The 19,322-nt window shown below is 43.7% G+C and overlaps 1 protein-coding gene across 4 annotated transcripts in view; it reads right to left on the reverse strand.

Moving 5' to 3' along the window:
- The window catches only part of pcgf6 (polycomb group ring finger 6), a 54,986-nt gene that overhangs the window by 24,065 nt on the left and 11,599 nt on the right, over positions 1-19,322 (reverse strand). For all 4 annotated transcript variants that reach the window (XR_010020970.1, XM_063071460.1, XM_063071461.1 and 1 more), the window contains exons 4-8: positions 17,778-17,833; positions 15,057-15,116; positions 13,847-13,976; positions 4,775-4,802; positions 823-921 (exon numbers count right to left, since the gene is read on the reverse strand). Coding sequence is in view for 3 of the 4 variants with exons in the window: in XM_063071460.1 (XP_062927530.1) it covers positions 823-921; positions 4,775-4,802; positions 13,847-13,976; positions 15,057-15,116; positions 17,778-17,833 (373 nt within the window). In the remaining variant the exon portion in view is untranslated. The remainder of the gene's footprint in view (positions 1-822; positions 922-4,774; positions 4,803-13,846; positions 13,977-15,056; positions 15,117-17,777; positions 17,834-19,322) is intronic.

The raw sequence follows: 19,322 nt of genomic DNA on the forward strand, positions 1-19,322 counted from the left end.
TTTCCCTTGTATTATCTCAATGCATCGTTGCAATGTAATGGTCTGTATGAATGGCATGCTACACAAAGTTTTTCACTGTACCTTGATACACATGACAGCAATAAACCAAATTACCACCACCTCAGTGTTCGACAAATTCCTCACCCCAAAACGAAGATGGATCTCTGAGGAAACAGACCTGTACTCCATGCCTGCACTTAGTCAGATCAGGACATTCTAAGCACTGGGACTAGTAAAGTTCATGTGATACAAGCGCCAGGAATTGACTCTCTTCAATAAGAATTTAATCATTTTCTTGACACCCAAAGGCATTTCTGTTGCTGAACTCCATCGTGTGAATGGCCAGCTGGGAACATAACCACTCACAGGAACAGGTCAGAGGCTTTGCACCCTGCAGCAAGGGACTGAACAAAGCCTAACCTACAGCTCGGCAACATGTTCCATTGCACTCCAGCTGCCAATGTGAATACAGTTCCAACAAGAGGGTCAGTCCATCCAGGAAGACCCTCTTGTTGCACTTGACTGACATTTCATCCACCACACTAAACTAACCTCCTCCACTACGGCCATACATTGGGTCTTTACAAAATGCTGGAACTCCTCAGTGGGTCAGGTAGCCCGTATGGACTTGACTACATTCTGGGAATGCAGTAGCTCGTTGACACTTCCAGAAGTGAGACTCAGTAAAAGCTGCTTTTGTTTACTAGGGAACGACCTTTACACCTCACTCTTCCAATACCATTAAAGCTCAGAGATCACTCTCTTCATTCTCAGACAGAATCCCTTCAACAGCCCTTCCCGTGTGCACATGTAGAAGTTTACCCTATAGATGGGGTCCAATTCCAGCTTCATTCGGATAAACTTTTCCACATGTCGGACTGTTGCCTCCTCTGACACCCGGACATACTTCTTCTGCAGCGGCTGAAAGAAAAACCAAAGGATATCAAGCAGGGAGCCAGAGGCAGAAAGAGTTTGACAGACTGAATGGTCAGCTCTTGTTACCAGGAGCAAGACATCAAGTGCACTAATTTCAATTCTTATACCATTCACCTATAAGATCTATTAAAATGGCAGTGGTTCCATTTTCAGCTATTGAGAATTGTTAGTATGAACATAATGTAAATTTTACACTTTTATTGGGGCTTTGTTAAGAGCAACACCTGATTTGAAAAGGTCGGAGGCTCAGGATGAGAGCGAACTACAAAGTCAGTTACTGCTCAGGACATTAATGTTTCCCTCATCTTAGCTGAAAATCTAAGGACTCGTGTATGACAATCCAGGGGAAGTGGGTTGTTAATTACACAGCTTGGTGGTGGCTGTGTTAGTTCAAGATTGGAGGGACAAAACTCTTCTTCTACATGAGTAGATAGAAGGCTGCTGCCACTAGTGGAGAAGTCAAGGACTAGAGGTTATGGATATAATGTCAAGCGGAAGAGAATCAGGGGTGACAAAAGTAAGTCACCAAAGACTCTTGCAAATTTCTACAGATGTACATGGGAGAGCATTCGGACTGATTGCCTGATATGGAGGCTCCAATGCACAGGATTGAAGGAAGCTGCAGAGGGTCAACCTATGCCAGCTGCGTAATGGGTACAGCCCTTCCCACCATCAAGATCTTCAAAAGACAATTCTTCAAGAAGGTAGTATCCATCAATGAGGACCCTCATCATGCAGGAACATGCCTCTTCTTATTATTACTAGTAATAAGATGGCACAGTGGAGGTACAGGAGCCTGAACACCCACACTTAGCATTTTAGGAATAGCTTCTTCTCCTTGGCTAGATTTCTCAATAGTCTCTGCTCATTATTCCTTTTTTCACTATTTATGTATTTATTTTTGAAACTTTAGTAATTTATATGACTTGCGCTGTACTGCTGTTACAAATCAACAAATTTCACAACATATATCAGTGATAATAAACCTGATTCTGAAGATCTTATTTACGCAGTACGATTGAATGCCTTGTCTGTGGGAGTGATGGACACAGGTTTCAACATTGCCCTCTAAAGGGAAATAGATAAATAATCAGCAAAGAAAGGTTTGCAAAATTACAGATGAAAGTAGTTGGGGTGGAACTACAGAGTTGCTCTGGGGACAGTTACATTGGACCTGATGCGCCAAATGGCCTCCTCCTGTGATGTACCCATTCTGCGGTCCTTCCATCAATCACGACATAAATATCGAAACTCACTTTCAACCATCCAGAACCAAACTCCGCACCAGATACCACAGAATTATTATCAGGTTTACTGTCCCTTGCATTAGTTGTGAAATTTGTTGTTTTGTTGCAGCAGTACAGCCAAAACAAATCACTACAAGTTACGATAATAAATAAATAGTGCTTACTGCTGGCTAGATCTTGCAACTGAAGGCACACTCAGTACCAATAATCAGACATCATCCCAGGTACAATCACAAGCCACAGCAATCCATTATCACAGCAGACAAGGAGCCTCTGAGAATGAAACCTCTGGTGGCATGTTAGGGCCCCAGCTTCCTAAGTTTCCATACACTCTGCTGCACCCTTCTAATGTCAGGAAAACAGTAGTGTGAGAACTGGGAAACCACTGTCCCTGGTACCAAGAGCATGTCCTGTGGCACCTCTCTATGTCAAATAGCAATCTTTTATACAACGATTCATAAAGGTCAAGACTTGACACAGACTGCTGGATAATGGGGCACAGTGGTTTTGATGAAATTTTGTTTCTTTTTGCACTGATGCCTTGTTTAACAGTCTTGTCCTTTCTCAACTGTCTTGTATAATTTGTGTAATGTATGTCTTGTGTGCTGTCTGACTATAGGAGCCTGTGATGGAGCTACAAGCAGGTCCTTTGCTGTACCTTTACCTGTACCTCCCTGCACTTGTGCATTTGACAATAAACTCAACGAGAAATGTCTCAGGTGATGCCAAGGGTGCTGCAGCCATGAGTGCCACAAAGTGGGTGGGATGGAGCAGTATGGACGAACCCTGCTCACCAATGCAGTTGTAACACTCAGAGAACCTCCTGCCAAGCAACCACAGGTAATGTTCACAGAAATGAGTACCAGATAAAGCAGCAAGACACCACTGGGTTGATGCAGACACACACTGCCCTGCGAGGCCAGAAGGTACCAAGTCGTAGCACTGCTCTGTGCCACACTAACTGACCTCTGGAATATATGATTAAAGCTTAACCATCATCCCAGCTCTGTATTGGTACCAGTGATTCTTGTACAGGGCTTCTGTGCATTCATGTGAGACACGCAAGAGAGTGTGCACGAGAGTGATCATGCTTAAACAAAAGAAAAAGGAAGAATGAGTAATCGTAACTAAATATTTCCACATGTAGACTAGCTGTGTACGCCAGACTCCAGGTATACGGGCTACTGCTTCACCTTTCCCTTTTGTAATCAGGCAACGTGAGCGAAGTCAGCAAGAAGCAAATTCCTAACTTCAACACTGAAGTACAAATTCCAAAATGGCCCTTAGTGTCAACTGATCATTCATTATAGTTCCAATTACACAGACATCCTCAGGGTCTGGTCCACACTCTCTCCAGCATCCATCTCACTGACCGGGACTGAGCTACTGAAGCAGCTTCCAAAGCTGTAGCAACTACCTACTCCTGATCCTGTGTTCACTCAACACTCTATTCTGCAGGCTTCCTGCATTCTGAAACCTTTCTCTGGCCCCATTCAGAAAAGCGTGGTGCTTTGCTGCCAGTTGGTAGACAGAATGCTGACAGCTCAATACTGAAAATTATTCAGGCTGTTTCCACTTTGCACATCAGTGCTCACAAGTACATTATTTTTAAATTGAAGTTGGCAGCTATGCCAGGCCTGAGAGATTGCTGCTGACTCCACTTACAACTCGAGGAATTATTAAAAGCAAAATTATTCACAACATCAGGCTTCAATTCGAACATGTCTCCAGCCCAGCTGAGGACTCACTTCTAACCCATTGGTTCAAGTGCTTGGCTGCCCTGATCAGTCTGGCAGGTGCAGGGAAGGAAAACAAGATTTCGTAGGGGAACTGCAAAACGACACGCGTCACTCTATCCGTGATTTAGTGGTACTCCCAATGGTTTGTGATTCATTTAGGATTCTCAGGACACCAGCTGGATTCCAGCAAAGGAGCCTATTAAACAAGTCACGCATTAGTAAGATGTGCACTGTTCAGATAAATGCCCATTGTATTAAATAACCTGTCTGGCCAGAACGGTAGGCATGCACACATCAGAGCTTCAATGGTGTAGGTCAACACTTCCATAAACGATTAATTTCCTCTGGTGGCTGCAACTACTAATTGGGATACAGGCTCAGTTCTGGGATATTAACTGTGTATGTGTGTAGGGAGGGAAGAACAGAGCTTGTTTCACCGTTGTTGCCTGGTATACTCTGTATTATTATGCCAAGCATTGCGGGCATGCTGTGTTGGTGACAGAATGTGTGGTGACACTTGTGGGCTGCCCCAGCACATCCATGGTTGTGTTGGTTGTTAACCCAAATAACATACTGCATTTCACTGTATGTTTCAATGAACATGTGATAAATTAATCTGAATCTGCCTCCCTCCCAGCATGGAACCAAACCTGCACAGCAGTCGTGGGAGCAGACTGATCCAAAAGGAAATGACCGTCCAAACTTGGTGCATTCGGGGTTTCCCAGGAGCTGGAATTCACAAGTTTCCCTCCCAGATGAAGATTTTTTTGTCATGGGCATGAGCGCTGCAGTGAGTGCTCGCTCTGCCAGTGGAGCATCCTGTGCAGTGAGTGTGGCTTTGTTTCCACCTACCTTGTAATCACCAATTCCAAGATCAGCCCTGTAACAACAGAACAACAACCATTAGCACAACGGCAGCTGAACGGGCTCTTCATCATGGCCAGCTTATTGATGGAAAACCGGAAATGCACTCCCACTGCTGGGTGGTTCAGTAACCCAAGAATTAGGAAATACCAATTTAAAATTCTGAACAAAAAGATACAAGGACTGAGCAGATACTTTTTACAGAAAAAAACAGGAGTATTTTGGACAGAACTCCCAGTCTGTTGAGATGGGGGAAACGGAATCAGTGCATTCAGGAGATTAGATGGAGCCAAGGGAGAATAATTTGCAGGGTTGTGGAAAAAGGCAGGAACAGGACTGAAGGGATGGGAGCTCCTTATGGTGCATGAACATGTAGAACTGATGGATCTGCTGACTTATTTTGTGCTGTAATATTATCTAAAAATATGAGTGATCCCAGCACAAGGGGAGAGGAGGAGCTGAGAGGAATGCGGGGAGAATGAAGAACAGGATTAGTGTATGATCTGTGTAAATGGGTTTTTGCCAGCTGGTGCAGACTCAATGGACTGAAGGACCTGTTTCTATACTGAATCTTTATTACTCTGCCATAGATTCGAGTGGATGCCAATTACATCTTTTATGTCCCTGAATGTTTTTTTTAAACCCCCCCCACCCCCCGTGAGCAAACCTACGCACATGGCCACAAAACCTCCTAATTTGTAAAATACTATTTGGCTTGGGCTCCTGCGTTAAGGCACCTTGTCAATCCACACGAAACACTTCTGGCATATTTCCTCCGCCCGCTTCATCAGTAAACAAGACTTTGTCTTGTCCTTTGGTTTAGTTCAGGCCAATGTTGGAAAACTGTCTGCCTGTCTAAAATTCTGTGAGACCTGACTGATAAAAACAGAGATCCAAAAAGATCAGTGATTTACTGGCGAATATAGAGCCAAGGATAGAGCCATTTGAGATAGTGACAGCGTGTGACATAAATGCAAACGTTTGTTATTGCAGACTGGTAATCACTCTCAGTAGCAGAGCATCCCCTCCTAGACATTGCTGTTGGTATGTGGTCTAGCAGTTGCAGCCTTGGAAATTTCAAGAAATATTAACTCATTTTCACATTGCACTCTAGATCTCATGAGGCCATTCAACTCATTTGCTCTCCCCTTCAGTTCTGCTCACCTAACAATGCCAGTGAATCAAAGCAGAGCCTCAAAGATCCTCCAAACACAAACTGATTGGGCTCAGAAATGAGGCACAGCGGGTTACAATAATGAAGTCTGCATCAAAGTGCCAACATGTTGAACTGACTGCTCTGGCCAGTAGTCTGACTGGGACTGAGACATGTCAATGACAAACAGGCTCTGAGCGATAAACCCAGAGTCATTTCTGGTGTCAGGAAGCATTGTCTGCACAGACTGACTCACATCTACTGACAAACGGCCACAGGCATAAAAACTGGTAACTTCTCAGAAACAAACCCAGCTCGTGTGCTTGAAGAACATTTGTGTTACTCCCCAGCCTCTGCAACAATCAGCACCCTGAGCATCAAAAGTACAGAGAGTATTAACTCTGACAGTCTCAGACTCAGATCGCTCACTGGGTTCACAGAGTGACCAATGCAAACCTCACCCCCTCACAAACTAACCACATGAGCCAAAACAATCCATGCCTTGTCATCAACTTTCTGAGGGTCACCAAGAGACAGAAATACAGCTGCAACAACCAAATAAACTAAGATATTGTAGTCATAGACCGAGCATCCAGTACAAGTGACTCACTTGAGTCAGACACTAAAGAAATTCAACACCAACAAGGACAAATCAACCCACTGGAGTGGCTTCCACTCCACCACCCTTGGCAATCAGTGCCAGCACCTCCCAAACCCACCCACCACGGGCAACTGCAGACTTCCCTACATGTTGTAGACTCCCCAGTATGGAAACTCATTGCCTGTTGTCCTTCATCGGTCCTGGATATAAATCCCAAACAAAGATCCAGCAGAGGCTCATCACCACCTTATCAAGGGCACAGAGGGATGGGCAATTGTACAACCCCAGTCCAGGGCCAAATATGGCTCAAGGAGCACACACAACTCAAAGAACTCAGACTGTTCCTGGTCCCAGAAAAATATCTGATATCTTGAGATCATGGGCACAAGTGAACTGGGCGCAACTATGTACACACAAGTCTATCTGTAGCCAGTGGCAGTTAGTCAAAAAGGAAACAGTGAGAGTTGAGGGCCAGTATGTTGCCACAAGTGTAAAAGGCAAAGGCAATAGCCTCATGGGACCCTTGAGTGATTCAGGAGGGGTGTTGGATAAAGGAAGAGAAAGAAGCAGACAGCAGGTGAAGAACTGAAAACAGGCTGGGTTTGACAAAAGTAACGAGTTGCTACTTAAAAAAGTAATTAGAATGAAGAGTAAAATCCCAAAGCATTTTCTAAGTATGTTAAAGGCAAGAGGGTAATCAAGGTAAAAAAGGCCTAGAGTGGCAATCGGTATGCCGGCTCCTCCATTTTCAGGGTGAAGAAGGACATGGCAAGTGGAGAAAAAAACTCCTCAAATGTTTACCATTGAAAAGGAGCAGATACGAAATATCGTAGTGGGGTTAAAGGGTGGATAAGCCCCCAGGGCAGGATGAGATAGATCCACGCTGGTTTGGGAAGCTGGGAAGGAGGCTGCAGCAGTGACAAGCCACGTAGAGGCTGCTGTATCTAATATCAGCAGTAAGGAAATAATTTGAAAGGTTTCAGAGGGACTGGATTAACCAATGCTTGGATCCTAGATCATGCTCTCTTCTCATTACTACCATCAGGAAGGAGATAAAGGGAATGATTCAAAATTTTAAAAAAAGCTTATACCCCTCTGCAATGAGATGTCTGGACATCCACAAATCCACAAACACTTTTTCTTGCAATATTTAGTTTGTAAATTTATAGTAATTTCATGTTTTACACTCTGCTGTTACCGCAAAAACAACAAATTTCACATCATATCACATTAGTGATAATAAATCTGATTCTGAGAAACAGGACTAATCAAAAATAATCACTATGGCTTAGTTAATGCAGCGCCTCAGATTGAAACATATCGAGTATTGAAAGGCCTTGACACAGAGAGGATATTTCCTATAGTGGGGGGGGGGGAACGACTCTAGGACACAGGGCACTGCCTTAGCATACAAAGATGTTCCTTTAGAACAGGCATGAGGAATTTCTTTAGCCAGAGGGTGGTGAATCGGTGGAATTAATTGCCTCAATGGCCATGGAAGCCAAGTCATTACGTATATTTAAAGTTGAGGTTGATAGGTTCTTGATTAGTAAAGATGTCAAAGGTTACAGGGTGAATGGGGACAAGGAGGATAATACATTGGCTATGATAGGCTTGATGGGCCAAATGTCTAATTCTGCTCCTATGCCTTATGGCCCTGGGGAAAGAGACCAAAGACTGCAAATATATCAGAGGTAGACAGGGCACACTTCATCAGTTAGGACACTTAGTACAAGGGTTGGGTCATCATGTTACTTTTGAACCCGAGACGTTGGTGAGACCACATGGGCCACACAGTATGCATCTCTGGGTATTACTAACCACACAGGTTAGTGTGTGATGTGGAGGAGGGGATTCAGCAGGATGTTGTCCAGGACAGAGCATTTGAGTTACGAAGACTAGAGAGGCTGGGTCTGTTACCTTGGGGCAAGGGTAACTGAGTGAGGATGAATGCAGTACACACAATTATCAGGGACATTATTTGGGATGGACAGAAAAAAGGCTTCCCCCCCCCCACTGCAGAAGAAAACAAATCTACAGCACATAGAAGGTAAAGGAAAGATGGTTTGGAGAGGACTCCCCGCCCTTAGTTCTTGTACTTTATAGGACACTGCCAGGGGGTTGGTAGAGGATGGTAATCTCACCACGGTCTAACAGTACTTAAATGAGCACCATGGTATCCACTGAGAAGGAGCATAGGTAGAGTGGATAACCAGAGACTTTTCCTAGGGCACAAATGGCCATACAAAGGGGCACAATGTTAAGGTGATTCAAGGGAGGTATATGGGGGAATATCAAAGAGATAGGGTTTTTATTTTATTATCTAGTTACACAGAAACTGGTAGGTGCATGGAATGCCCTGCCAGAGGTGATGGTAAAGACAGATACATTAGGGACATTTAAGAAACTGTTAGATAGGCACATGGATGATAGAAGAATGGAGTGCCATGTGGGAGGGAAGGGTTAAATTGATGTTAGAGTAAGTTAAAGAGCAGCACATCATCATAGGTCGAAGGGCCTGTATCATGCTGTAATATTCTATGTTCACTGAGAGTGAGAAAATGGAATTAGTGGATGACTAGTAAGGAGATGATGGGTTGAAGAGCCAGTTTCTATATTATAGACTCTGTCAAATGGGATAAAAAGTGCAGAAAACAAGAGGAAGGCCACCCTCATGCATACTAGGAGTTCCAGCACAATTGAATCTGGTGCACAGGTAGCAGGCCACAACACTGGCGAGGTGCATAGAGATTCACCAGATCTCCCAGCCTGGAGAATTCCTGTTGTCAGCAGAGACTCAGTGGCTGCAGTTGCTTCCTTTAGGAGGTTTAATAGAGAAATATAAAACTATAGGGGCCTAGAAAGGGTGAACAGGAAGGACTTATTCCCCTGACAAATTTACATGATTGGTAGCAGTTTTCAGAGAGAGTAGAAGTATTACTTTTCTCAGCCAACGGGCAGTGAGATCTGGACCACACTGCACAAACAGGAGGCAGAGGCTGACACCCTGCTTACATTATCATTGTGAGGAGCCAGAACCTACAGACAGGGAGAAAACTGTAGGTGCTGGAAAGACAAAGCTAGAGCTAAACCAAGCAGCTTTATTTCTGGTCAGATTCAACATGATGGACTGAATGGTTTATTCTATAAGGGTTTTTGCTCCTGATGTACAGAAAGGGTTATGTGGAGTACAGGTGTCCCCCGCTTTTCGAACGTTCGCTTTACGAAAACTCACTGTTACGCAAAAAGGCAGCGCGCGCCCCGAGCAGCCAAGCTCCTCCCCTGGAATTCCATTCTAGCCAGCATCGCTTAAACACGTGCCTGTGAGCAGCCGTTAGCAAGATGAGTTCTAAGGTATCAGAAAAGCCTAATTGTCGGCCCAGATCAGAAGCGATTGCGTCGCCTCTGACATCTACAACATTTACGTGCTGAGCGGCACCTAATTAATTAGCTTGTTTATTTTGGCTTTTTTCTTAAAGATGTGCTGGGTGTGTCCTGGCCACCGCTGTACCCCTGCATGCTTCACAGATTAGTATCAGTCGGCGGCCTGGAGGTTGGGGTCCACTGCACCACCCCAACCTCTGACAACTCAGCCTAACACACCATCATCATTGTGCTCGGCGCTGTTTTCCCAATTCCGGTAAGTGATACTAAACCTACATACATTATTTCTACTTTATATAGGCTGTGTATTTTTATGCGTTATTTGGTAAAATTTGGCAGCTTCATAGCTTAAAGGTTACTGGAGAGAGTGTTTCTGCCGAGAGCGCTTGCGCCGTGTTTCTGCTGAGAGCGCTCGCGTGAGATTTTCGCTACGGAGAACAGTGCGGCAATGATTGTAGAAAAGTATTTCTACTTTATATAGGCTGTGTATTTATCATATAATCCCTGTTTTTACTATATGTTACTATTTTAAGTTTTATGTGTTATTTGGCATGATTTGGTAGGTTTTTTTTGGGTCTGCGGATGCTCACAAATTTTTCCCATATAAATAAATGGTAATTGCTTCTTCGCTTTACGACATTCCAGCTTACGAACCGTTTCATAGGTTCCATCTTTACCTTCAGATGGCAAGGGAAACCTGTATGTGTGGGTGGATTGCACATCGACCCTGTGGTGTCTGCAGCCACCTACTGGTCGCTGCCTATAAATACAGTCAAGACCCAAACAAGATTGAACAGGGCAAGTCAGTCTTGAGTCATGGAGATACAGTATAGAAATAGGCATTTCAGTACACTGTATGTCAAACTTTTGTAAAACACTCAACAACTAAATCATTCAGAGTCTTCCCCAACCAGAAGCCCTGGATAAACCATGAGATCTGCAATCTTCTGAAGACCAAATTGGAGGCATTCAAGTCTAGTGACCAAGAAAGTTACAAGAGGTCTAGGTACGATCTCTGGAAAGCCATCTCATGAGCGAAGTGGCAATTCCTGTCTAAACTTAAATCAACGAAGGGTGCTTGACAGTTGTGGCAGGGCTTGAACGCTATCATCTCTTATGAAATCCTGCAACATAGGCAACAACAGAGCTTCGCTTTCAGATGAACTCCATGCCTTCTATGCTCCCTTTAACCATCAAAATATAGGGGAACCATCACAAACTCTCACAAGCCTACAATAATCCTGTGATTTCAGTCTCTGAGGTCAATATGTGAGCAGCTTTCAGGAGGATGACCCCCACGAAAGGCACCTGGCCAAGACGGGGCATGTGGCCAAGTACTAAAGACCTGTGCTGATCAAATGGCTGGAGTGTTCACTGAAATCTTTAACCTCACTTTGGCAGTTTGAGGTACCCACCTGTTTCGAGTAGGCTTCACTCGAATGTGGTAACCTACCTCAATGACCACTATCCAGTACCAATTACATCTACAGTGATGAAGTGCTTTGAGTGGTCAGTGATGAAATATATCAACTCCTGCCTGAGAAACAACTTGGATCCACTCTAATTTGCCTACCAGCCCAACAGGTCCACAGCAGATGCGATATCACTGGCTCTTCACTCAACCCTGGAACTTCTGGACAGCAAAGGTGCATAAATCAGGATGCATTTTAACAACTACAGCTCAGCATTCAATGCCATCATCGTCTCAAAACTAATCAATAAACTTCAAGACCTTGGCCTCAATAGCCCCTTGTGCAGTCAGTTCGGATTGGTAGCAACATCTCCTCCACAATCACCAGCAGCACAGGTGCACCACAAGCTTGTGTGCTTAGCCCCCCTGCTCTACTTGCGTTACACTTATGACTGTGTGGCTAAGCACAGCTCCAACGTCATATTCAAGTTTGCTGCTGTAGGTCAAATCTAAGCTGGTGACGAATCAGCATAGAGAAGAGAGACTGAAAAATCTGGCTCACTGGTGCCCAACAACTACCTCTTACTCAATGTCAGCAACAGTCCAAGAGGCTAATTATTGACTTCAAGAGGAGGAAACCAGGGGTCCATGAGCCAGTCCTTGTCAGAGGATAGGAGGTGGAGAGGGTCAGCAACTTCAAATTCATTGGTGTCATCTTTTTGGAGGACCTGTCATGGTAAGTGCAATTATGAAGAAAGCACTGCAGCTTCTCTACTTCCTTAAGGGTTTGCGAAGAGTCGGCACACCATCTAAAACTTTGACAAACTTCTATAGATGCGTGGTGACTGACTTCATCACAGCCTGGTATGGAAACAGCAATGCCATTGAATGGAAAATCCAACAAAAAGTGGTGGATATGGCCTAGTCCAATGTGGGTAAAGCCCTCCCAACTACTGAGTACATCTACACAGGGTGTTGTCGCAGGAGAGCAGCATCCATTATCAGGGACCCCCATCACCCAGGTCATGCTCTCCTCTCACTGCTGCCAACGTGAAGAAGGTACAGGAGCCTCAGAGCTTATGTCACCAGGTTCAGGAACAGTTATTACTACTCAGCCATCAGGCTCTTGAACTAAAGAGGATAACTTCACTCAACTTGCCCCATCATTGAAATGTTCCCACAATCTGTGGGGTCACGTCCAAGGTCTCTTCATCTCAGGTTCTTGATATTTACTGCTTATTTATTTATTATTATTATTTCTTCATTTTTTATTTGCAGTTTGTTGTCTTTTGCACATTGGTTGAACACCCAAGTTGATGTGATCTTTCAATGATTCTATTATGGTTATTATTCTATTATTGATTTATTGAGTACATTCTCAAGAAAATTAATCTCAGGGTTATACAGTCGGCCCTCCGTATCCATGGGTTCCGCATCCGCGGATTCAACAAACTGCGAATCGAAAATATTCGGAAAAAAAAAATTCCAGGAAGTTCCAAAAAGCAAAACTTGAATTTGTCACACGCTGAGCACTACGATGAATCCACGCGAATGAAGTGATGTACAGGCATACCCTGCTGTAGCCTCCCGCTATTTCACAGATCCTCAGTCTCTCTCCAGCACTCGTTGTTTGAGCATTGTTCGCCTCATGTCTCATTCTTTCGGTACTTGTGTTGTGAGCGAGAGGAAGGAGTTTACGGTTAGTAAGGGATGGCTGGCTAGCTATGTAAAGCGCTACAGCCTCAAGAACTTAAAGATCATGGGAGAATCTGCATCGGCTGATGCCGAGGCAGCATCAGTGTTCCCAGAAGAGCTACGATGGTTGCGTCTGTACTGGACATGTACAGACTTTTTTTTCTTGTCATTATTCCCTAAACAATACAGTATAACAACTATTTACAGAGCATTTACATTGTATTAGGTATTATAAGTAACCTAGAGATGATTTAAAGTATATGAGAGGATGTGCGTAGGTTATATGCAAATACTACGCCATTTTATATAAGGGACTTGAGCATTCGCGGATTTTGGTATCCACGGGGGGTCCTGGAACCAATCCCCCGCGAATACCAAGGGACGCCTGTATATGATGATATACATGTACTTTGATAATAAATTTACTTTGAACTAAGCCTCCACTGTCCTTGGGTACAGAATTGAGTACAGGTGAAGAAATGGCTTCCCATCTCAGTTGTGGCTACCAACCCCATTTCTGACAAGGTGAACCCAGGTTCTGAGCCTCTCCCAGCAAGTCCTGTCCGAATTTCAATAAGACCAGTTAGTTTAATCCCTTTTATATGATAACCCTGTCATACCAGGAATCGTTGTGATGAAATGTTGTTGGAAGTAGCTCCTTCCTTAGGCTGGGAGACCAGAACTGCACACAGTTCCAGCTATGGCCTCTACAATGATATCTCCAATTCTTGTAATCAACTGCTTCTGCAATAAAAGCCAATGCGCTACCTTTCCAACTGCTGATTTGCTGACACTTATCTGTGAGACATAACTCACCCAATGAACTCAAGCACCAAACAGATGTCAAGATGAGGCAGGGGGTCCCCTGGCGGAGCCTCGCACAGCGACAGCTTTTTACTCAGCGATCGGATACGGCGCACTTTACTTTTACCAGGTACCTGGACAACTGAACAGCAGAGAACCAAACAAAACCAAGTGATCAGGAGAGAGCTGTACACAATTTGCGTTTATAGTAAACCATCACAAGGTGTCTCACAGGAGATACAAAGACAGGCAGTGAAAGATATCACTGAAGGATTTATGAATCATGTTGGGGAGGGTAGCAAGGAGAGTGATCATGGGTTCTTCAATACTGTGAAAATCAGGCTGGTAGCATAGCAGAAGAAAAAAAATTGTGGAATATCTACGAGATAGCTTTGCAGAGCAGTTTGAGCTAGAGACCACTGGGGAACAGGCATTTCTGCATTTGGTGTTGTGTACTGAGACGAATATGATCAAGGGAGCTTAAGGTGAAGGAACCCGTAGGAATTGTTTTGAGGATGGATGTACTGACCCTGGAGAGGGTCCAGAGGAGATTCACAAAAAGGATTTCAGGATGAGAGGCTTCACGTATCAGGAGTGTTTGATGCCACTGGGTCACTACTCAAATGGAATTCAAAAAGGATGAGTGATAGGAATTTCGCATTGAAACCTACCGACAATTGAAAGGCTTGAATAGAGTGGACATTGAAAAGATGTTTCCGCTAGTAAGACAGTCAAAGATTCAAGGGATAACCCTCAGAATAGAAGGACGTCCCCTTAGAACAGAAGCAGAATTTCTTCGGCCAGAGAGTGGTGAATCTATGGAATTTACTCCTACAGAAAGCTGCGGAGGCCAAATTTTTGGGTGTGTTTAAGGCAGAGATTGATAGGTTGTTGATTGGTATGGAGGTACAGTAAAGAGTTACAGGGAGGTGGAAGAAATGGGTTAATAAAAAAAAATCAACCACTCAATGGAACAAATAGCCTAATTCTACCTCTAATGATGAAGGAGGAAGATGTGGGGAATGGGGGGAGAGGAAGCACAGGAGTAGGATGAAAGAGCAGAGGGGAGAAGGAGCTAACACAGAGTTGGATGATGCTACATGAAGTAGGTGATCACACAGAAGAAGCACGTGAAGAGTGCAATTGAGGCTGGTCATTGGCCTGTGGGAGAGAGCAGCAGAAGAGATTATGTTTATGTTGGAGGTAATTTCTGATCACACACCTGGCTTAGGGACCTCAAGCCCTCTCTCTCTGTAGAATTCATGTAGTCGTCTTTTTTCACCTGGATACAAAAAAATTCACATGACTTCAGAAGATCTGACTTTTGACCATCAACTCAATCGAATTTCACTGGAGTCTGAATGGAACAAATGGAGTTAACCTCACAACCCAGAGTGGGACAGTGAGGACTAGCTCCACTGCCCAGCAACCTGGAGTGGAAGAGCAAAGGTTAACCCACTGCCCAGCCCACCCACAGTGTGACTGCAAGGGTTAATCCCACTGCCCAGGCTACTTGGAATATGAGAGTGAATGTTCGCCCCACATCCCAGAGTGGGATAGGAAGGGTTGACTGTTATGTTCTGTAAGATGCAAGTCTGGAATACATGCACGTAAATTTTGTTTTTACTTTAAGCGGACACATGATTTGGAGGCGTGATGATGTATGCCATTCATGTACTTTTACATATAACATGTAATGAATTATCTAAACAAAGAACACTTAATCAAATATATTTATAATATTACTCAAAAATTACTGAAATATTAAATACACCACATTAACCTCCTCTTAAAGCACCCAGAGTGGGGCAGCAAAAGCTAATTCCACTTCCAGAGCATGCAGAATGGGACAGCTGGGATTAATCCTACTGCCCATCACACCCAGTCAGCAATGGTAATGATCATAACTTGTATACAGTAAAAAAGGATATTGGACTGCTGGAAAATGATGCTGGAGAGGTAGCCATGGGAGATAAAGACATAGTGGACGAACTAATAAGTATTTTGCACCAGTCTTTATGTGGGAGACACTCATAATCAAAATTAGATTTAATATCACTGTCATACGTTGTGAAATTTGTACTGTATGTACTGCGGCAGCAGTACATTGTAATACATAATAATAAAAATAATTATTTATCATATATTTTAATACAAGTGTCAGGAGACAGAAGTGTGTATAGTCATTATTACTCAGGAGAAGGTGCTTGGGAAGCTGAAAGGTCCAAAGGTAGATAAGTCACCATGAATAGATGGACTACACCCAGAGTCTGAGAGAGGTGGCTGAAGAGATTGTGGTGGAATTCGTCTTTTAAAAATCATTAGATTCTGGAATGATTCCGGAGGACAGATAAATCATAAATGTCCCTGCACTCTTTAAGAAGGGAAAAAGTCAAAAGACAGGAAATTTTAGCCAGTTAGCCTGACTTCAGTGTTTGGTGAGATGCAGAGTTCAATATTAAAGATGAAATTTCAGGATACGTTTGGCACATGATAAAATAGGCCAATCATGCCTGAAAAATCTGTTGGAATTCTTTGAGGAATTAACAGGCAGGATAGATAAAGGAGAGTCAGTGGATGTTGTTTACTTTAATTTTCAGAAGGCTTTTGACAAGATGCTGCTGCTAAACAAGATAAAAGCACACAGTATTACAAGAAAGTTGTAAAGAAGATCAGCTGACTGACAGGAAGCTGAATGGGAATGCAGGAATCTGTGTTGGGTCCACAACTTTTCACAATATATGTTAATGATCTGGATGACGGAATTGATGGCTTTGTGACTAAGTTTGCAGATGATACAAAGAGACGTGGAGGGCAGGTACTGTTGCGAAAGCAGGGTGTCTGCTGAAAGGCTTATACAGATTAAAGGAATGGACAAAATTGGTAGGTGGAATACAGTAGGGAAGTACATGGTCATGCACTTTGGTAGAATAAACACAGACTTTTATTTTTAAACGGAGAGAATTCAGAAATCAAATGTGCAAAGGGACTTGAGAATCCTTGTGCAGGATTCCCTAAAGGTTAACTTTCAGGTTGAGTCAGCAATAAGGAAGGCAAATGCAATATTGTCATTAATTTCTAGAGAATTAAAATATAAAAGCAAGAATGCCATGTTGAGGCATTGTAAGGTAATGGTTACACCACATTTGGAGTACTGCGAGCTATCTTGTGCTCCATATCTAAAAAAGGAATGTGCTGGCATTGGAGAGGATTCAGAGGAGGTTAACAAAATTCTCAGGACTGTAAGGGTTAACTTATGAAGAGGGTTGATGGCTCTGGGCCTGAACTCGCTGGAGCTTACAATAATAAGGGGAGATCTCATTGAAACCTATCAAATATTGAAAGGCCTAGATACAGCAGATTTTGAGAAGATGTTTTAAATAACGAGAGAGCCAAGGTCCGTAGGGCACAGCCTCAGAATACAAGGACGTCCCTTTATAATAGAGATGAGGAGGAATTTTGTCAGCCAGAGGGTAGTGAACCTGAGGAATTCAGTGCCATAGATGGCTGTGGGGTCTGTCATTGGGTATATCTAAAGCGGATGTTGATAAGCTCTTGATTAGTCAGGAGGTCAAAGGTTACAGGCAGAAGGCAGGAGAGGGAAAATAAAACAGCTGTGATCGAATGGCAGCGCAGACTTGATGGACCAAATGGCCTAATTCTGTTCCTACATCTTATGGTTAAGTGTTCTTTCCGATTTAGAGACACAGTACTCCAGCACAACTCCATGTAGCACCTGCACTTCCATCTGCTGCCTTCCATGATGAGGAGGGAGAGGTCCCAAACAAAGGGAAAAGAAGCTGCATTGCGGCATTGTTCTGATGCTGCAGTCTGCACACACAGCACGTGTGCTGAGCCAAGGATCTGTCAGTCCCACCACTACTGTGAAAGTGAGCACTCATACCGAACTCCACAACTCATTTAATGTCATCACTCCACTTACTGCTCTCCAGGTTGGGCACCAGCTTGTAGACAATGTCTTGCAATTTTCTGTCCAGCCTGGAAAACAAACACAAGTTACACGTACATGACAACAGAGTGAGTGTGCAGAGAGGTTGGAAGGTGGGAGTCAGAGTGTGCAGAGAGGTTGGAAGGTGGGAGTCAGAATCCAAGCATATTCCTCAGGGTCACCAATAGGGAGATGTGGCCACCAAAGGCAAGGGAGCTGGTGCAGGAAGCAGTCAGGAAGGTTCTGTAACACCAGCTGTGACTTGATGAGATGCAGATTCAAATGGATGGTGATGGTGATGGGATAAGGAATTGAGGAAAGGAGGCGGCGGTAAGAGGGTGCAGAAAGGGGATGTAGGGCCATTGATGGAAGGAATAAAGGCATAAACAATTTGCTAAATGGGGAAAAATTCAGAAATAAGAGATACAAAGGGGCTTGGAAGTCCTCATGCAGTATTCCCTGAGGTTAATTTGCAGGTTCAGTCAGTAGTAAAGGTGGCAAATTAGCACACATTTTGCGAGGACTAAAATATATAAGCAAAGATGTATTGCTGAGGCTTTATAAGGCATTGGAGTTTCGAAAGCAGTTTTGGGCCCCATATCTAAGAAAGAATCTTCTAATATTGGAGAGGGTCCCACGGAGGTTTATAAGAATGAACCTAGAAATCATGAGGAGCGTTTGATGGTTCTGGGCCAATGCTCACTGGAGTTCAGTAGAATGAGGGGGATCTCATTGCAAACTATCAAATATTGAAAGGCCTAGATAGAATGGATATGGAGAGGATGGGGAAAGTCTAGGACCAAGATTAATGATTATTATCTAGGGTAGAGTTAGTGGGTATTAGTGTTGATCAGCCCCACTGCTTGGGGGAAGTAACTGTTTTTGAGTCTGGTGATCCTGGCGTGTAGATGATACTACAAAGCCTTCTCCCTGATGGGAGTAGGACAAACAGTGCATGAGCAGGGTGGGTGGGACCCTTCCAAGATGTTACTGGTCCTTTTCCGGCACCACTCTGTATATATGTCCTTGATGGTGGGCAGGTAGAAGTCACAGCCTCATAATAGAGGGACGTCCATTTAGAACAGAGATGAGGAGGAATTTTTTTAGCCAGAGGATGATGAATCTGTGAAATTTATTGTTATAGATGGCTACAGAGGCTAAGTTATTGGGTATATTTAAAGCAGAGGTTTGTAGGTTCTAGACTAGTCAGGGTGTCAAAGCTTATGAGGAGTAGGCAAGAGAATAGGGCTGAGAGGGATAATCAGCCATGATCAAATGACAAAAGAGACATGATGGGCTGAATGGCCCAATTCTGCTCCCATGTCTTATGGTTTTATGATCCTGTCAGCTTTCAAAGCAAATTACTTAAAAGTGGTTCCCAACTATAATCCATCAGGTCTGATATTTACAGGCTATGGGGTCAGTTTGTTTACTGCTGGGAAGTTACAAGTATATATTGTGTTTATTTTTAGTGTTGGGATTGTTTATTATTGTCACATCTACCCAGGTACAGTGAAAATCTTGTACACTGTCTATACA

Source organism: Mobula hypostoma, chromosome 19, assembly GCF_963921235.1.
Source record: "Mobula hypostoma chromosome 19, sMobHyp1.1, whole genome shotgun sequence".
In the NCBI taxonomy this organism is placed as follows: Eukaryota; Metazoa; Chordata; class Chondrichthyes; order Myliobatiformes; family Myliobatidae; genus Mobula; species Mobula hypostoma.